At 31.3% G+C, this 16,310-nt stretch overlaps 1 protein-coding gene across 5 annotated transcripts in view; it reads right to left on the reverse strand.

Moving 5' to 3' along the window:
- Positions 1–290: 290 nt before the first annotated feature.
- GRIK2 (glutamate ionotropic receptor kainate type subunit 2) overlaps positions 291–16,310 on the reverse strand; it is a 733,451-nt gene continuing 717,431 nt past the window's right edge. For 2 of the 5 annotated variants that reach the window (XM_017345301.3, XM_051855437.2), the window contains 2 exons: positions 13,856–14,106; positions 1,688–2,000 (listed from right to left, as the gene is read on the reverse strand). In XM_017345301.3, the coding sequence (XP_017200790.1) occupies positions 1,836–2,000; positions 13,856–14,106 (416 nt within the window). In that variant the 3' untranslated portion in view covers positions 1,688–1,835. Of the gene's footprint in view, positions 2,001–4,396; positions 4,532–6,038; positions 6,126–13,855; positions 14,107–16,310 lie in introns of all 5 variants that reach the window. The other 3 variants (XR_011388963.1, XM_051855435.2, XM_008263318.4) reach the window with 3 other exon arrangements.

Raw genomic sequence — 16,310 nt, forward strand, 5'->3', positions numbered from 1 at the left:
ATCAATGATCACTATATAGTCTTACAGAATCCATTGAATAGATATCTCAGAGAGGGGATAAGATCATGACTGTCACCTCGAGATCTATTATCCTCATTTTAATGGACCTAACCCTAAGATCACTTTAAATAGCCCAGTCCAGTTTTTCCTAGATCTAAGGAGTAGCTCCTCCAACCTTGGGAAATGGCCATCCTCTATTACCTAGGAGAACTCAAGCAAGGACATTGTACTGCAAAGAAAATATGCTGCATTCACTTACACGTACAAAAGAAAAATGAAAGTCCAAGATGAAAGTAAAATGGACATAATTTTAATGATTTTTTTTAAATTTTGTGCAATTGGATTCAAACAGCAAACTGTGTGCACTCAACTGTTATCACAATGTTGTCAAGAGGTCTGTGTCTTTTACCATTTTACACACAATTGTTCATTACAGCATGTTCTCAGCCTCGTGGAAACCAGGGGTGTGGCATGGTAAGCAGTGGTGGTAGTGCACCTAGCTTTTATATTATCTAACTTGAAAATATTTCTTTTCTATGATTCCTTTTTTTTCTTGATAAAAATAGTTTTCACCAAACGTTGGTGGTGCACACGCACTACCATTCATGCTTGACATCACACCCCTGACAGGAACACATGTTCTTATTTTGTTGATAAAAAGTATTACAAAAATTTCCATACAAAAACTATTTTCATAGAAATCTTGCATTTCCACAAATAAACCTGAACATTTTTTTGAAAAAAAACTGCTCAAGAATTTTGTTCATTTAACATTGTGACTGTATTGATAAATGCAGTCCACTTCAAAGTTCTCTTCACATACTTTCCTATTGATGACCAGTCCCCTTTCTCCTATCACTAAGATCTGCCCAGGTGCCACCAAGTTCATTTACAGAGGAATGAGGGTTTTAGTTAACATATTGGAATGTTAGAATGAAAGCTCCAGTCTTCCACATTACTCTAAAATTCAGCCCTCTTTTACAACCTCAGACAAAGATCGCAAAACATCAATCTTTCAACTCAGAATCGCTAAACCAACTGTTGCTCTTTTAATTTCCTGTTTGGGATTAGGGAAAGGATGTCAGGGGCACAGGTTGGGATCTGGTAGAATTGTATGTAAAATCCCCTGCCTTGGTGAATTTAAGAAAAATATATTATTGCCTTGGTAATTGACATTTATATCTCAATCCATAACACAGACTGTCAAAAAAAGAAGAAAAGGAAGAAAAATAAGTGATGAAGATCTGCTTTATATTCCACTTGCGGTGGACTTCAGATTTGTTTTGCATTACATTTTTTTCACATCCTATAAACACATATTGTCTATTCAGATGACAATTGTACTGAGTAGTTAGGGGCTAGTAACACCACCACCTCTATTATCTGGGTGCTCAGAAGACTGTACTGTTTCTTGTAATACTACAGTTTTTGCCGATTCCATGTATTTTTATTCATAAAGACTTTTTCTTTTTTTACTGGTTACCATGTTGGGCATTGATATTCCATCTCCTGGCAACAGTTGGGCTTCAAAAGGAACCTGTAATTTCTCACTGGACTGCATTTGGAACCAGCCACAAAATGCGCGTGTAACATTCACTCAGAAGATAAACATGATAAACAGTGTAACCCCGTGTAACTTGGTTGATCCATGACGCTTGTAAATCAAGTCTGATCATTGCAACTGCTTAGATCACAGAGTCTCTAGTTCATAGACACAGCGGCATGAGGTAACTCATTTTATTTTGCACAGGTTGCATATTTCCACAGGAAACATTCTCGCTAAATTGTTTGGAAAAAAGACGACAGTTTGTGCTTGGGTGATTGGCCTCCCAGCTTTATGCCATGGTTTCTTTACCTGGCAACCTTCTGTCGTTAAATGTGTGCATGTTGATCACTTCTTCTGTTTTCACAATCACGGGGGCCTGTGGCTTATGTTTTAGCCGACGCTGGCACTTCAGGGACATCCTCAGTTCTTCTACCATGGCACTACAGAAGGACCGCTATAGAATACAGAAAAAATTGATATTACAATTCAGGTAAACGCTAAGTACTCAGCAACAATATTAAAATCATTCTTAACAAGCACAACATAAGTCTTGGAGATTTGGAAAGTTTCATCATAAAGGTTATAACAAATGGCTATATTTTTAATTCACATAATAATTAAAATATTCTGCAAACAAGGCTAGTTTAAAGAAATCTCCACCGGATATTGAAATGAACTTCCTACTAACAATGTATAATAATAAATTTTATATGACAGATGTAAAATTTATGAACATAAGATAGACATCTACTTTAAAATTTAAGTACAAACACAAACACATCTAGACCGGAAATCTTTGCTTGATAGTTTAAAAAAAATAGAAGAAATGAGGTAGTTTTCAGATCACAACATTAGTTATACAGTTTTTTCTTTAAACATCAAATTTTCATTGTGTATCTCTTAACAACAAAAATAACACTCACACAGACAAAAATATGAAAAATAATTTCTTGTACTCAATTATCTATTTTTGATTATGTCTACAAAAACATTTATGATGATTAAAAACAAATAAGATTTAATCATGAAATGACCAATTGTAGCATGTTAAACACCTGTGAACAGATATTAAAATTTTTGTTTTCATCATCTTGATAACTGAAAGTGGGTAACTAATTTATCCTATGAGGGAAAAAATGACCCTATAAATGTTTTTCTTCTTAATTTTTCTCTCATTGGCAGTACATATGCTAGAAATTCTGTAAATCTGTGACTAATTATTACGCTCTTCAAAATTTATATTACTGAATTATATTCATGAAACAAAATTTTGTTAGCTTTCTTCCCACCTGGTTGAGATACATGAATGTTAGTTACACATAAATCAGATTCATAAATCCAGTACATATGGTCATCAAAACACACATGGGCTGGTCTTAGGCTCACTCTATGCAAGAACCAAAAATATAGATGACAAAGAAAAATGTGGACAGTATGACAAATTTACACAACTCTAAAAAGTGGCATGAAAACATAATGTAATAAACCTGATAGATATGCATGTGGAGACTTTTTTTTCTTTTTGCTTTAAGTAATATTGATTACCATCCTAGATCAGTTCCAAGAGAATATAGGATGAAAATATTTAATACCCTATGAGAAGCCTCAAAATGTTTATGGACAAGTGCATTATCTATTAGTTCACGTGGTTTTTTTTTCCAAACTTTTTGAAGCCCCTCATACATATGTCTGATGTTTCTGAAATCTATTTGCGCTTAAAATTTTTATGATATTCAAAACAGTATTTGAAACAGCAAAACATCTATGTATCAGAAAACTAATTCAGAGAAGGGAGGGATTTTCTGCAGCTCACATCTGAGAATCCAACAAGATATTCTATCACTTACTTTTGTGATTTTGACATGGACATATGCTCATTTTTTTTATGGGTTTCTTAAACATGTTTGCTTAGTGATCCTTGTAAATCTTGTCTACTCATTCCTTCTCTAAATACTCACAATTACCAGGACAATCTATTTTTTCAAACTCCGATATTAATAGCATTTCCTTCTCTAAGTTTCATCAAATCCAGATACTTTTTCTTATCATGCCTTCAACTTCTCTGATTCATCTCTGTCCCCGGGCCCCGTCCTTTTCCAACCACTCTATGCAGCTTTCTCTGCTTGGACCTCTGCAGCTTGTCTCCTTTGAATCTCCTTTCTCTGGTAGCCTGCTGAGTTATTTCATCCATCACATCACTCCAGCTTTATCCTTCACCTCGGGATGTGGTCAGATTTTAACTTCTTTACAAAGGCTTTTCCAGTTGAGGAGGCTTATTATTTTCATTGGATGTAGTTTTACACTCCCACTCACTCCACTCCACCCCACCCACGTCACCCCACCCCGGTATTTGTCACTCACTATCATATTTTCTAGGGGGCTTCCAGGTCTTCTGCGAATCACACTCCTTGAACTGTGGAGACCAATCAAGTTCTCACAGTACTGGTAGAATATACAGGTGTTCTTTTGGTGTTGAGAGAATTAACAATGGCTAACACAACCCTAATGTTTTAATTGTCATTTAATAACTGTTCTCAATTCTCATTTTTTTTTTAAAAAATTCAGGGTTTAGAAGCTGAGCAAAATGTATTCTATCCAGGTTATCTAATTAAATCAAGTAAAGTTTTAGCATTTTTAATAACATTGAATTAGAAAAATATTGAATTATAAGAGTTTGTAATGTGTGATGACTAAATGTTTTTCGTGAATTATGTGTCATTGTCATGAGTTATTTAATATGTCTTAGATTATACACTTCCATAGCTCATGAATTATATTTCTATTAAAGGATTTATATGGCATCTGATAGCCAATATATGGATACAGCACTCCTCATTGCTTAATACCTACTATGAGATGTACTTATTAAGAACATGATGATAATGATGATGAAGAAGATGATGATGACAACACTGTAGAAATGGGAAAATTTGACTCCAAAAGGGGAAGGAATACATAGTCTTGAGGTAACTTAGTCTTGATTCTCTGTTGAAACATTTAACAGAAGAATTAATTAGAAAACATATTCAGCTCAAAATGATTTCGGTTGACACTTAAAAATGTTATGTGAATAGTGTTGAAGTTTTTGAAACAAGACTTTATTTAAAACCAATAATCCCTCAAATGTTAACTACATTTCAGACATTTTTATTGTAGTAGTTTTCAAACAGAATGTAATAGAAATATTAATCTTTGCACTAAAATAATAATCTAAATAACAAACTTACAAATGTACAAGCATGTTCAACTGTAAAATGATTATTTTATTTATGAAAAGTTGAGTAAACTGCTTTAGATTCTATACTTACTTTTTTCTTTTAATGAAAATATAAAAAACTATTTTAAAAATTTCAAATAATAATTTATAATTCTGAGTAATAAAATATGCATATCAAAACACTTTCTAATCAAAGAGCAGAATAGTTTCATCTTTTATAATTTCAAATCATTTTAAGTAAATTATATTAAAAATATAGAAGTTTTTTCAATCTGTAGCACACCATTACTATTGTAGGCTTTATCTATTTTACAAAAACAATAGAAAGTGAATATTATGGTCAAACAATCATTAACCACTCAATTGTCTTAATGATATAATTTCAAAATACCAATTATACTAATTTATTTCTAAATTAGTTGAATTTTTTAATTAATTTTTAATTTATCACGGTAAGTTCTCCTGAAAAAATAGCATTTATTTTATTAGTAAAGTCACCATGAGACAACAGATTCTCTTCTCAATTAGAGCATATATCTAATCCATAATAAACCCGAAAATCTTTATATTTGAGCAAGATACTGGAATCAAAATGAATAATTGAAGAAATTTATGGATATCATAAAATGCTATTCACTTCTGATACTAGGACAAACATACTTAGGTTTCTTTTACAGTTCTGGAATATAAATTTCATATTATCATCTCTGTATCAAAAATTAAAACCATACAGAGTTTCATGATATATAGTTGTTTCTCTGTGCTATATGCTACCAAAAAGCCACTAACAGTTTTAAATAATGTTTGAATTTCTTACAATTTAATAGACAATTTTTTCTGCCTCATATAATGATTAGAGTTAAATAAATTTTTTGCAAATCCTGAATGCACATAACAGAATTTTCCAAGTTATAAACATGATAATAATGACAAGGAAGAAAGGATTGGAGATGGGGGAGGAAGAAGAAAAGCCGTAGAGGAAGAAGGGGAAGAGGAAGAGGAAGAGGTAGAAGAAGCAATAAAACAAAGGAGGGGGAGAAAGAATAAAAACAAGGAAGGAAGGGAAGAGAGTGAAGAAGAGATCCAGGGAGGAAAGAAGAAAGCAAAAGGACACTATCTTGCCTATTAAATCACTTCTCCTTTCTAGGCAGGAACCCCACACATTGTGTCATTAAATAAGCAAAGTTCCATAGGTTGAAAACAACAATAAAAATGTCTCTCCACATTAATATGACAGACTACAAAAAGAAAAAAGAAAGGCACAATGATACTAACCATCATTAAAAACCTCTTTTAGTAAGTTTCAAAAGTTTACTAAACAGTGTCTGGATGGTATGGTGGCACTAACCAAATAGAAGATTCCTGAAAATGAAAATTTAAATCTTTGAGCTGTTAGCATGTATAATTACATTAAATTAGTAGTAATCTTTATAAAATTCACTATATTGAATGATGCAAGCTATATTTACACATCTATAATTCTTGAAAAAAATAAAGGTCTCAAAACCTTAAAAGTATGAACGTGGCTATATTTACATAAAGCTCCATTTTATATTTTAAGTATAATTAGAAAAGATTTATAGTTCATAAATAAATCTTCTCAAGAGTTTCATTAGTTTCAGAGAGTAATTTATTCTCAATAACCTAACTTTCTGATTTATAGATTTCTGTATATAATGTGGTACCTTTTGGAGGACAAATTTTTTTTAACCTTAGAAACTTGCCATATTTAAACTTCATTTTTAAGTTAGAACCATTGTATGTAGGATGTCATGTTTTAAAAACAATAATGCATGTAAAAAAAGCTTAAGCTCATTACTCATATTGGATATTTCTACTTATTTATCAACTGTACAAGAAATGCTCATGCAATATTATTTGTTACTATAAAGTCTATTTTAATATTCACGTTTAAGGAGGAAACCTACTTTATGTATCTTGCTGTTCTATTCTTTGGTAATATAAAATTAATTGCATGGTATTTCATTATTCATTAGAGTAATTTCAAACCATTTTTACATACTTGAATTCCTACCAAAATACCCTTGAGCTGTCTGTCTGATAGTGTAGCTTAATATTCTAAACTATACTAGCACATATTAACCAAACTGTTTTGTTTTCCATTCAAATTACTTGTTAACTAATTTTGACTATAGTCCATCTTTAAACACTTGCAAATTAATTTATGACTAGATAGGGAATTTCCTCAATAATGATGAATCAGATGTAATAGGGGCAGATCAAAACAGTTATTGATCTCAATTGCATAAAATTATATAACATTAGATAATACCAAAATAGCATAATAGTTAAAGTGTAAAATGTACATGTGATGTAATATATAATATTTAATATAAAAGTACTAAATAAGAGAAAAGTCATTTAATGTGGCCCATTAAATTTTAATTTATACTATTATTATATTTATACTATTATTATTTATACTATTAATTTATACTATTATTATAAATTATTATATAATTTATACCATTAAATGTGGCCCATAAATTTTAATTTATACTATCTTAAGTGGAAGACATTAAAAATATCAAATATTATACATAAGAAACTTAAATATACCTTTATCTATACAAATATAATAGTCAAGGAATGAGGTATGAAAAATCACTGTATAAAACACTCATGTTAAAAAATACATAACAACTTTGATCTTTATATTCTGTTTTAAAGCAACTATTTCCTTTGAAAAAAGTATATGACTTATGTAAGCTATGCAGCAATCAGAAGGGACTCTAGGTATAGGGTGTATTTGTTAATCATTATAATTTTACAGATAGAGAAACTAAAGCTTAAGATATCAAGTTATATACCTGGGATCATACAGATAACTAGTATCTAAACCAGGACAGTTTTTGTATTATGTTAGCTTCCCTCATTAATAATAATTTCATTCTCAGCTGAGCTATTCATTTGAACTCTGTTCTTACTAAATTTTAATTTCTTGTACACTAAATTATAAGCAGAAAAAACATTGGTAACATGAAATACATATCTGTCTTAGTGGGTTAAGTATAACAGATGTCATGCTTTAGTCAGATTTATTTTATACTAGTAAACACAACAGAATATTAAAACATTCCAAAAAGAATTACCCGCATATTTTCAAATTGCATTTTGTAAGTACAGTAAGACAGAAAAAATGGAGCATTATTATATGTTTTTACACTTCTATTTAAACTTTTCTTAAATCAATAAATAAGGTCTGACTAGTTTCAACGCCACCTTAGTCTATGAGCTTCAAAACACATTTTACAAAAAAAAGCAATGTTAACCATACTCTTCCTACCATTCATAACGATATAAATTTTCAAAAAAATCTAATAACTAATACTTAAATCTTGGCTAACTCTCTTTTCCTAAGGTTTACCACTTAAAATCTGTCAGCTTTATAAATAATAATGACACTGTTATAATGGCAGCTATTTATTAAATGCCAGTTACATTTTCAAAACTCTACATATTAAATTTCTCAATTTTTAAAACATCATTGTTATGGGTTCATTAAACTTTTATTCATTTTATCTATATATGTTAAAAAGTTTATAATTGCCAAGTAAACTTAAACAAAGTCTTCTTAATTCCAAGTCATGCGTAATATTTAGATAAAGAAAGAAGAATAACATACAGCTCATAATGTATGGCCATAATCTGTTTACCTGATTCACACTCCTAATAAACATATTTTCTTGGTAAAACTTCAGGGAGAAACACTATCCAAGAAAATAAATAAGTATTTGGCCTTCATTTATACAGTACAACATAGTTTAAACAGTGGTATTCTACACAACATTGACTTTAGAAACATACTTGACCCTTATCTGCACAAAAAAGGAATAATATATAAACAGCTTTCAGAGTAGTTTTTTATTCAAACAAATTGTGCTTTTAAAATGCTAGTCATTCATTAAAATAAATTAATGAAATTATCTAGCAAGTTACAACTTTATAGTATCACTTGTGAGGGAGAAAAAGAGTATGAGTTGTCATAAATTAGTGATGCATAAATCCTTTAGTTGTTTTGAAGATTGGAACTTCATTTTGAAGTATTTTCTCTTTCTATTAAAGGACATGAAAAAAAAAATCCACCCAGTTAGTCGTTATACATATCACCAATGGAAATTGAAAAACACTTAGCTCTCAAAGAAAAGGAGTCACATTAAAAAATATATGATAGACTATTTTACAAAGTTATTTTTAAGTTTTATCTTTTGTAAAGCAACATGCTTTACAACAAAATTTTCTTCTACTGAAATTTTCTAACATTGACATTTAATGTAGAAACTTATAAAATTTATGTAGAACTTTTATTTTATGATAACTTAAGAGGTTATAAATTATAGCATTTGTAATAAATGAAAATAAACACAAATATTCCATGTACTGTAAAAAGGCATTATGAAGAAATTGTAAATATTGAAATAAAATATTTGCTAAAAATTTATAATACTGGCTATATTCCTACAGCTTATTCAATAAATGAAATTTTTAAAAGCTCCTGATACAGCTAGTTCTTCAACATTGTCAAACCAGATTGTAAACAAGAATCTGTAAACAACCTGTTTTCACTCTTCTGTTTCCGTGAATTACAGATCTATCCAGCTTTGATGTGTGTTCTCTCTGTGAATGATTTTTCACCAAGGATCCCTACTTTTTTTTTTTTTTTTTTTTTTTTTTTTGACAGGCAGAGTGGACAGTGAGAGAGAGACAGGGAGAAAGGTCTTCCTTTGCTGTTGGTTCACCCTCCAATGGCCGCTGCAGCGCACCGCACTAATCCGATGGCAGGAGCCAGGTACTTATCCTGGTCTCCCATGGGGTGCAGGGCCCAAGCACTTGGGCCATCCTCCACTGCACTCCCTGGCCACAGCAGAGAGCTGGCCTGGAAGGGGGGCAACCAGGACAGAATCTGGTGCCCCGACTGGGACTAGAACCCAGTGTGCCGGCGCCGCAAGGCGGAGGATTAGCCTAGTGAGTCGCGGCACCGGCTAGGATCCCTACTTTTGAGGCTTAAATTAGACAATAAGGATTTTCTCATCATATCCCAAATTCAGTGTTTCATCTTTAATTGTGCTTCTTCCTACTCTGATTTACTGTCATTGTCTAAGTTTATTTGGCTGTAGATTGAAGAACACTATGTGTGCCCTCAGTTTCTTCCCCACTCCCCGCAGTTGGGGTATTGGTGGGTGTGGAGACAGGCATTTGGAGTAGCATTTAAGATATGGGTTGGAATGCCTACATTCCAGTGGGAGTGCCTAAATTCCATTTCCAGCTCTATTTCATGATTTCAGCTTACTACCAATGCAGATCCTCAGGTGATGGTTCAAGTAGCTGTGTCCTTGCTTTCCACATGCAAAATCTTGATTGCATTCCTGGTTCCCAGGTTTTGTCTGGCCTGGTCCTGGCCATTGAAGATATTTGAGGAGTTAATAAATATTTGACAGCTTTTCTGTCAGTCCCTCTCTATATATTATCTGTCTTTGCCTCTCAACTAGATACATTTAAAATTCTTTTTGGAATATCAGTGACATGAAAAATATAATTATTGGGGCTGGCATTGGGGCACAGCAGCTTAAGCCACCGCTTACAATGCCGGCATACCATATATACACCTGTTTAAGTTCTGGCTGCTACAATTCTGAACCAGTTCACAGCTAATGCAAATGGGAAAAGCAGTGGAAGATGGTCCAAGTAATTCTCTCTCCTGTTCTGTCTGTAATTCTGCCTTTCAATTAAGTAAAGATTTAAAATATAATTATTTAGAGATTATCATAAATAAGATTTACTAGTGTTCTATAACTGAAACAACTACATCAACTGAAAAGCACTATGTCCTAAAAAAAATGCCATATGTTTTTTTAAAATACCATATAGTTCAAATAACTTAGAGGGAAGTTGGAACAAAAGGTATGTTCAAGAGAATATACCTACCTTACAAATTCAATATCTTAACACTAATTATGTTTTTATTTCTGACACATTTTCCATAATTAGTTTACATTTAAGTAATGAGGGAATACTTTTGGCACTGTTAACATTATTTTCATTGCAGGAGACTCAATAATTCATGTTCAAGTAGTTCCACCAAACAGCTTTTGTACAGGCAAATTCATTTTTAATCACATTAGAAAGAAATATTTCTATAGACAAGTTGGAAAAAGATTAAACTATATCAGATGCATTACTGTTATTGCTAAAAATCAAAAGAAGTCAAAATCATGTACACTTTCTATAAGAGAACATACTCAAATATTTAAGAATGAGTAAATTTAAACACAAATAAGCCATAGTTTTTATGAAATGGTTTTGTAAAATTGTTATAATCAACTATACTTCATGGTTACAAATCCAGTATATTTTCATAAATATTATCAGAGAAAACAAAATTCTATATATGAAGCAATTCGTTTCAGCTGTAAACATCCAAATAGTATAACAATATGTTTCTAAAAAAATCTATAAACCGAAAAGCCATGGATGATTGTCGCAGCTATGCAGAACCTTCTTAGATTGTTTATACAGTGAACTGTAAGTAGCAATGTATTTAAACCCAAAGAAAAGGAAGTTAAAATGAAAATTAATTACAGAAACTACATTTTGATTATTTTTTCAGACATGGTAAATAAGAAAAAAATCAGAGTATCTTTAAAAATGGTCAAATTATGTTGGAAAAATCAGAAAGGTAAACATATAATCTTAAACATTTGAAAAAGTGAAAACAGTGTATCCTTGATGCCTTGAGTTCTATCATAATAAAAGCCACCATTACAGAAGTTACAATATGCTCTCTTATTATTTGAAGGGAGTAAAGTTTACACTCTGAAACTTTCAATGGCCATATATTTCCATTTTACCTTTCTTTTTTTTGTTCCTTTTTTTGCCTGAGTTCACCTAAAAATTATACATCCCTAGACTGCTTTTGATTATCAAAATTCTTGGACATAAATGAAAGCTACAGTGAAGCGCTGTTTTCCTAATAACTTTTGTAACACATGTAGTATAAAAAACATTTTATTTTCCTCTTTCATCAATAATATTTGTTGTTATAACAGCATCATCATAAGAAGTAAGATTTGATATGGGAAGATTTTCATTGTTCATAATTTTCCTTCACATATTTTATATTCAATTAAACTATGTGTATATTGATTATCTAACAGTGTTATTTAGACAAAGATAGGAAAGTTCGTTTCTTCTTTTTAAAAGACACTGGAATATTGTAAACTACGAAAAGATAAACAAGAGTAAGGAAAAGACAAAAGAGATAATAACAAAGCATTTTGGGGTTGGAATTCTAATACATTCTTGCTTACCTTCAATGTGCAAAATACAATTCTTTGCAGATTTGGTTCTCAATAAATATTTATTGACTAAATAAGCAATTTCACAGCAGTTACCTTTCTAAATTTAAGAAATCTAAGTTAAAAACACAATCATGATAAGTGTACATAAACTGTGAATTTCTGTATGTAATCATGCATATTTTATACCTTCTGATAATATTTTATGGCTAATTTTAATAAATTTAGTAAGGTGTCAAATAGTTGTATAGTATAACATAACAGATGTTTCTCTAAAGAAAAAATGAAGAATGAAGCTCCAGAGGCTGATTTATCACAATAAAGAAAATGGTCACTTTTAATAAATCCAAAATCATTTAATTTATCATTTTAAATAATATAGAAATGTATTTTTTCTTATGATAATCTTTTAAAAATATGTTACTGGAGCCAACTTCACTACTGATTTAAAAGACAGGCAGATAGATACATAATCAGTTGGTTATTTTAGTCATAGGTAAAGAGGGCTATCAAAATGGTCAACTTTAAAAGTATTTCCAAGTCTCAAGTACTATAGTGAAATACATGTGCATATACATATATATTCAAAGTTTATTATTCCAGAAAAGACAAAATTTCATAATAGAAATTATTATTTTCCAACCATATTTTCATATACCAATTTAAAAGGCACAAAGACTTCAAAAAATGTTAGTGGAATATTATCTTATTCATTTGCTTAGTATTGTTTTTACAATATCACTTTCTTACTCTAATTACTAATAAAATGCATAAATCTTTCAAACTGTAATGGTAATATAATTTCATCCTACCACAGAGTGGGATGTTAGGATCTAAGAACTAATGTGTTTCATTAAATATTTTTATATACAAAAATATAAAATAATAGATTTCTGGAAGACTGAAAAAATGTTATGTCATGTCCAGATATATAAATTTACATATTAAAAAGGTCATGTACCATCTAAAAGAGTGATTCTTCCTCATTTATAAAAATGAGGAAGTTATAGCACTAGAAATTTATAATGTAAATTATCTCAAACTTTTCAAGAATAGGTTAAAAAACATTTCTACAGAATAATAAAATGTACTAAAATAAAAAAAATAGTCACAATATTCTTCACACTTTTACATATTCTTATAATGACTTTGACTCAAGGAAATAAAAGAATCATTAAGAATCACATTAAAGATGAAAAAGAAACCACAATATTTCATACATTTATTAATGTAGAAAGCTAATTGCAATTTCCACAGTGAAAATTAAAGGTTTTTTTCAACTAGAAACACACTGAAATAAGGATATTTAAGTAGAATTTTCACTTAATACTTTCTCAAAGCTGTTAGCTATTATGGTGCTCTAAAAACCTTTTCTTAATTGTACAGAAGTATTCATATGAGTATTACAGTTTCCAATTTTGTTTCCTTCATGAACTATTTCCCTTAATTAAATTAACTGCAAGAACTTCAACCAACAAAAATTTTTCTCCTTTTAAGCATCAATAAAGTTAGAAATAGCTATTTGTCCTAAAAGGAGCTATATAACTAAAGAAATAATAATTAAATTGGAAAGCACAAGAGTGAGCATGAGTCTTTTTGCAAAATATAATTTATATTTCACAAAAGAGGATTTGTGTTATAAAATGGATGACATAAGACCGTTAATAGCCATAATTCATAGCACTACTCTGGTTGGAAAGATAAAAAATCTTTTGATTTCTGTTTCACTGTAACAACAATAATAATTGTTTTAAGTTTCAAAAAAGTGTCATTTACCTTTTCCAATTGAGCATTTTTTTTGGATTTGTATAAAAACTCTCCCACTGCCACAAAAACTGAGAGCACCAAGCCGGCTGCCAGAACAATGAAGATGCCACCGATGTTTTGAACCCCCAGGGCACTGGCCTCTTTGCTCTCCTCCTCTGGGCAACCATTGCCCCTCCACCACTTCTCCTTCATCATGTGCAGTTTGCCTTCTTCTTGCAGCTGAAGAATTGCTATGGTGATTTTGTCACGATATGGAGAACCTACGCAAGAAGAGAATGTGTTAAGTATTTCAAAGATCCAAAATTTCATGATTCAAAATTAGGGTGATCAGATGAGGGCTCCACAGTGTGCCACAGTAATTTTCAGTTTGGAAAAACAATTGAAAAAAGAGAACAGAAGATTAACTAGCTAAGTGGATAATCTTTCTCAAGATTTATTTATTTATTTGATAAGCAGAGTTAGAGAGAGAGAGGTCTTCCATCCTGTGGGTCACTCCCCAAATAGTTGCAACGGCCAGGGCTGGGTCAGTCTGAAGCTGGGATCACAGAGATTAACCCAGGTCTCCCACATGGGTGCAGAGGTCCAAGGACTTGGGCCATCTCCCTCTGCTTTAGCAGGCACATTAGCAGGGAGCTGGATGGGAACTGAAGCAGCCCCTATGTGTTGCCGGCTCTGCACAAGGCCATTTTACTGCTTACGCCGCAGCACTGACCTACGTCTCTGTAGATTATGAACGAAATCATGAATTTTGTTTTTAAGGAAGAGCACGTCCCCTTCTTTAATTTAATATTTATTAATATAGAAAGAATAGATTGCATATATTTTATAGGTACAGTTTTTAAAATATAGCCATATCTCCCAAAGGAAAACTGAGTTCAGATCATTGGAAAGTAAGTGAAGCCATAAGGAGAACTCTGCAAAAGAAACACACAGGATTCAAGGATGTTTATTTAGTCCATGTCTAGGAACTGTTTGACACGGAAAACAAAACATTGATAAAACTGTAGCTTCCTATTTTTTAGGGAACTAGGGGGAAAAATGAAGTTTTCCAAGAGTAAACAAAAATAATGTAAGGCAATCATACTTTACAAACTGTATTTAATGTCACCTACTGCTTTGTCGGTAACACAGTCATTCATATTTGTTATATGAATAACAGAAGACTTTGACCATTCAAAAATCATTACAGCAATTTAACTCATAAATCTAGAAATTTGTAGGCTGACATTGTAAGATTTTTTTTGTGAGAGGTTGTTTATTTGTTTATCATTTTTTGCTTTGAGGGAAAAATGTTCCTATTAGATAAGACAATAATATAAATAGAATTATAAAATGGAATTTAGTATTTATACTGATGAGGAAAGACATCCATCTGCATTACCTTATACATGATAAGTGTTATCTTTGCCAATAGGTTGCCCAGAAGCATAGAAAAATATTGAACGACATGCATCTTTCAAGATCTGTCCCAAGGGATTGGTATTATTGCTTTTTCAGGCCCAGAGATAGTTTGCATCTAAAGTGTAAACTTTTTCTCTAAAACAATATTGTACACATTTTACTATTCTGCAAAAATTCACCCATCATGTTTCCATTCTTACAAAAAAATGTTTAAACATTTCAATGTTTTTTTAATTACTGATGCCATGATTTTGTTTCAGCTTAAACCTATCTTCCGAGTCTCTCGTTAAAAAGTCAAGAGTATCTTTACTTAATATATACTTAATATATACTAAATTGATCTTCTGTATATAAAGATAATTGAAAATGAATCTTGATGTGAATGGAATGGGAGAGGGAGCAGGAGATGGGAGGGTTGCGGGTGGGAGGGAAGTTATGGGAGGGAAAAAGAAAATAGAATTTTCAAAGTTTATTTGGATGTAAAAAAATGAAGTTAATTCATATAAGAGATCTTCTAAAAGTTCATTACAATTACATATTATGGGAAAAAACTATGCATGGCTTTCAAAAAGTTTTTGCATCCAAAATAAACTTATAAACTTATCTGTTAGTTTTATTTTTCTTCACTTTTTAAAGTATCTTTTTACTAGGGAAATGTTTGTTTCCTACTTTCTTACTTATGCTTTCATTTAATTACTACTCTAATGCCAATGCTCAGTGTAAATTCTGGTCCCCTCCACAACAACCACTTCATGCCACAGTGCATTAGCTGAGCCCGTACTGTTTTCTACCTTGATTACCTTATGGTTTCAAGCAGATTAGGCTCCTTATACTATATGGGCCTTAAATCTCAGTCATAAATGGATGGTATTAAGAGCAAAAAAGCTTAATCCAATTATAGTTTCTAGTTTGTGGGCCTAACAGAAGTACCTTAGGTCATTGTAGGTAATTTTTGAGAGAGGATTAGTTATAAAAATGTCTCTGTTTATTGGCTTTCATGGGATCCCTCCTTTGCCATACCCCAACATCTCCATTCACTACCATCACCAGATACCAAACCATA

Source organism: Oryctolagus cuniculus, chromosome 5, assembly GCF_964237555.1.
Source record: "Oryctolagus cuniculus chromosome 5, mOryCun1.1, whole genome shotgun sequence".
Taxonomy (NCBI): domain Eukaryota; kingdom Metazoa; phylum Chordata; class Mammalia; order Lagomorpha; family Leporidae; genus Oryctolagus; species Oryctolagus cuniculus.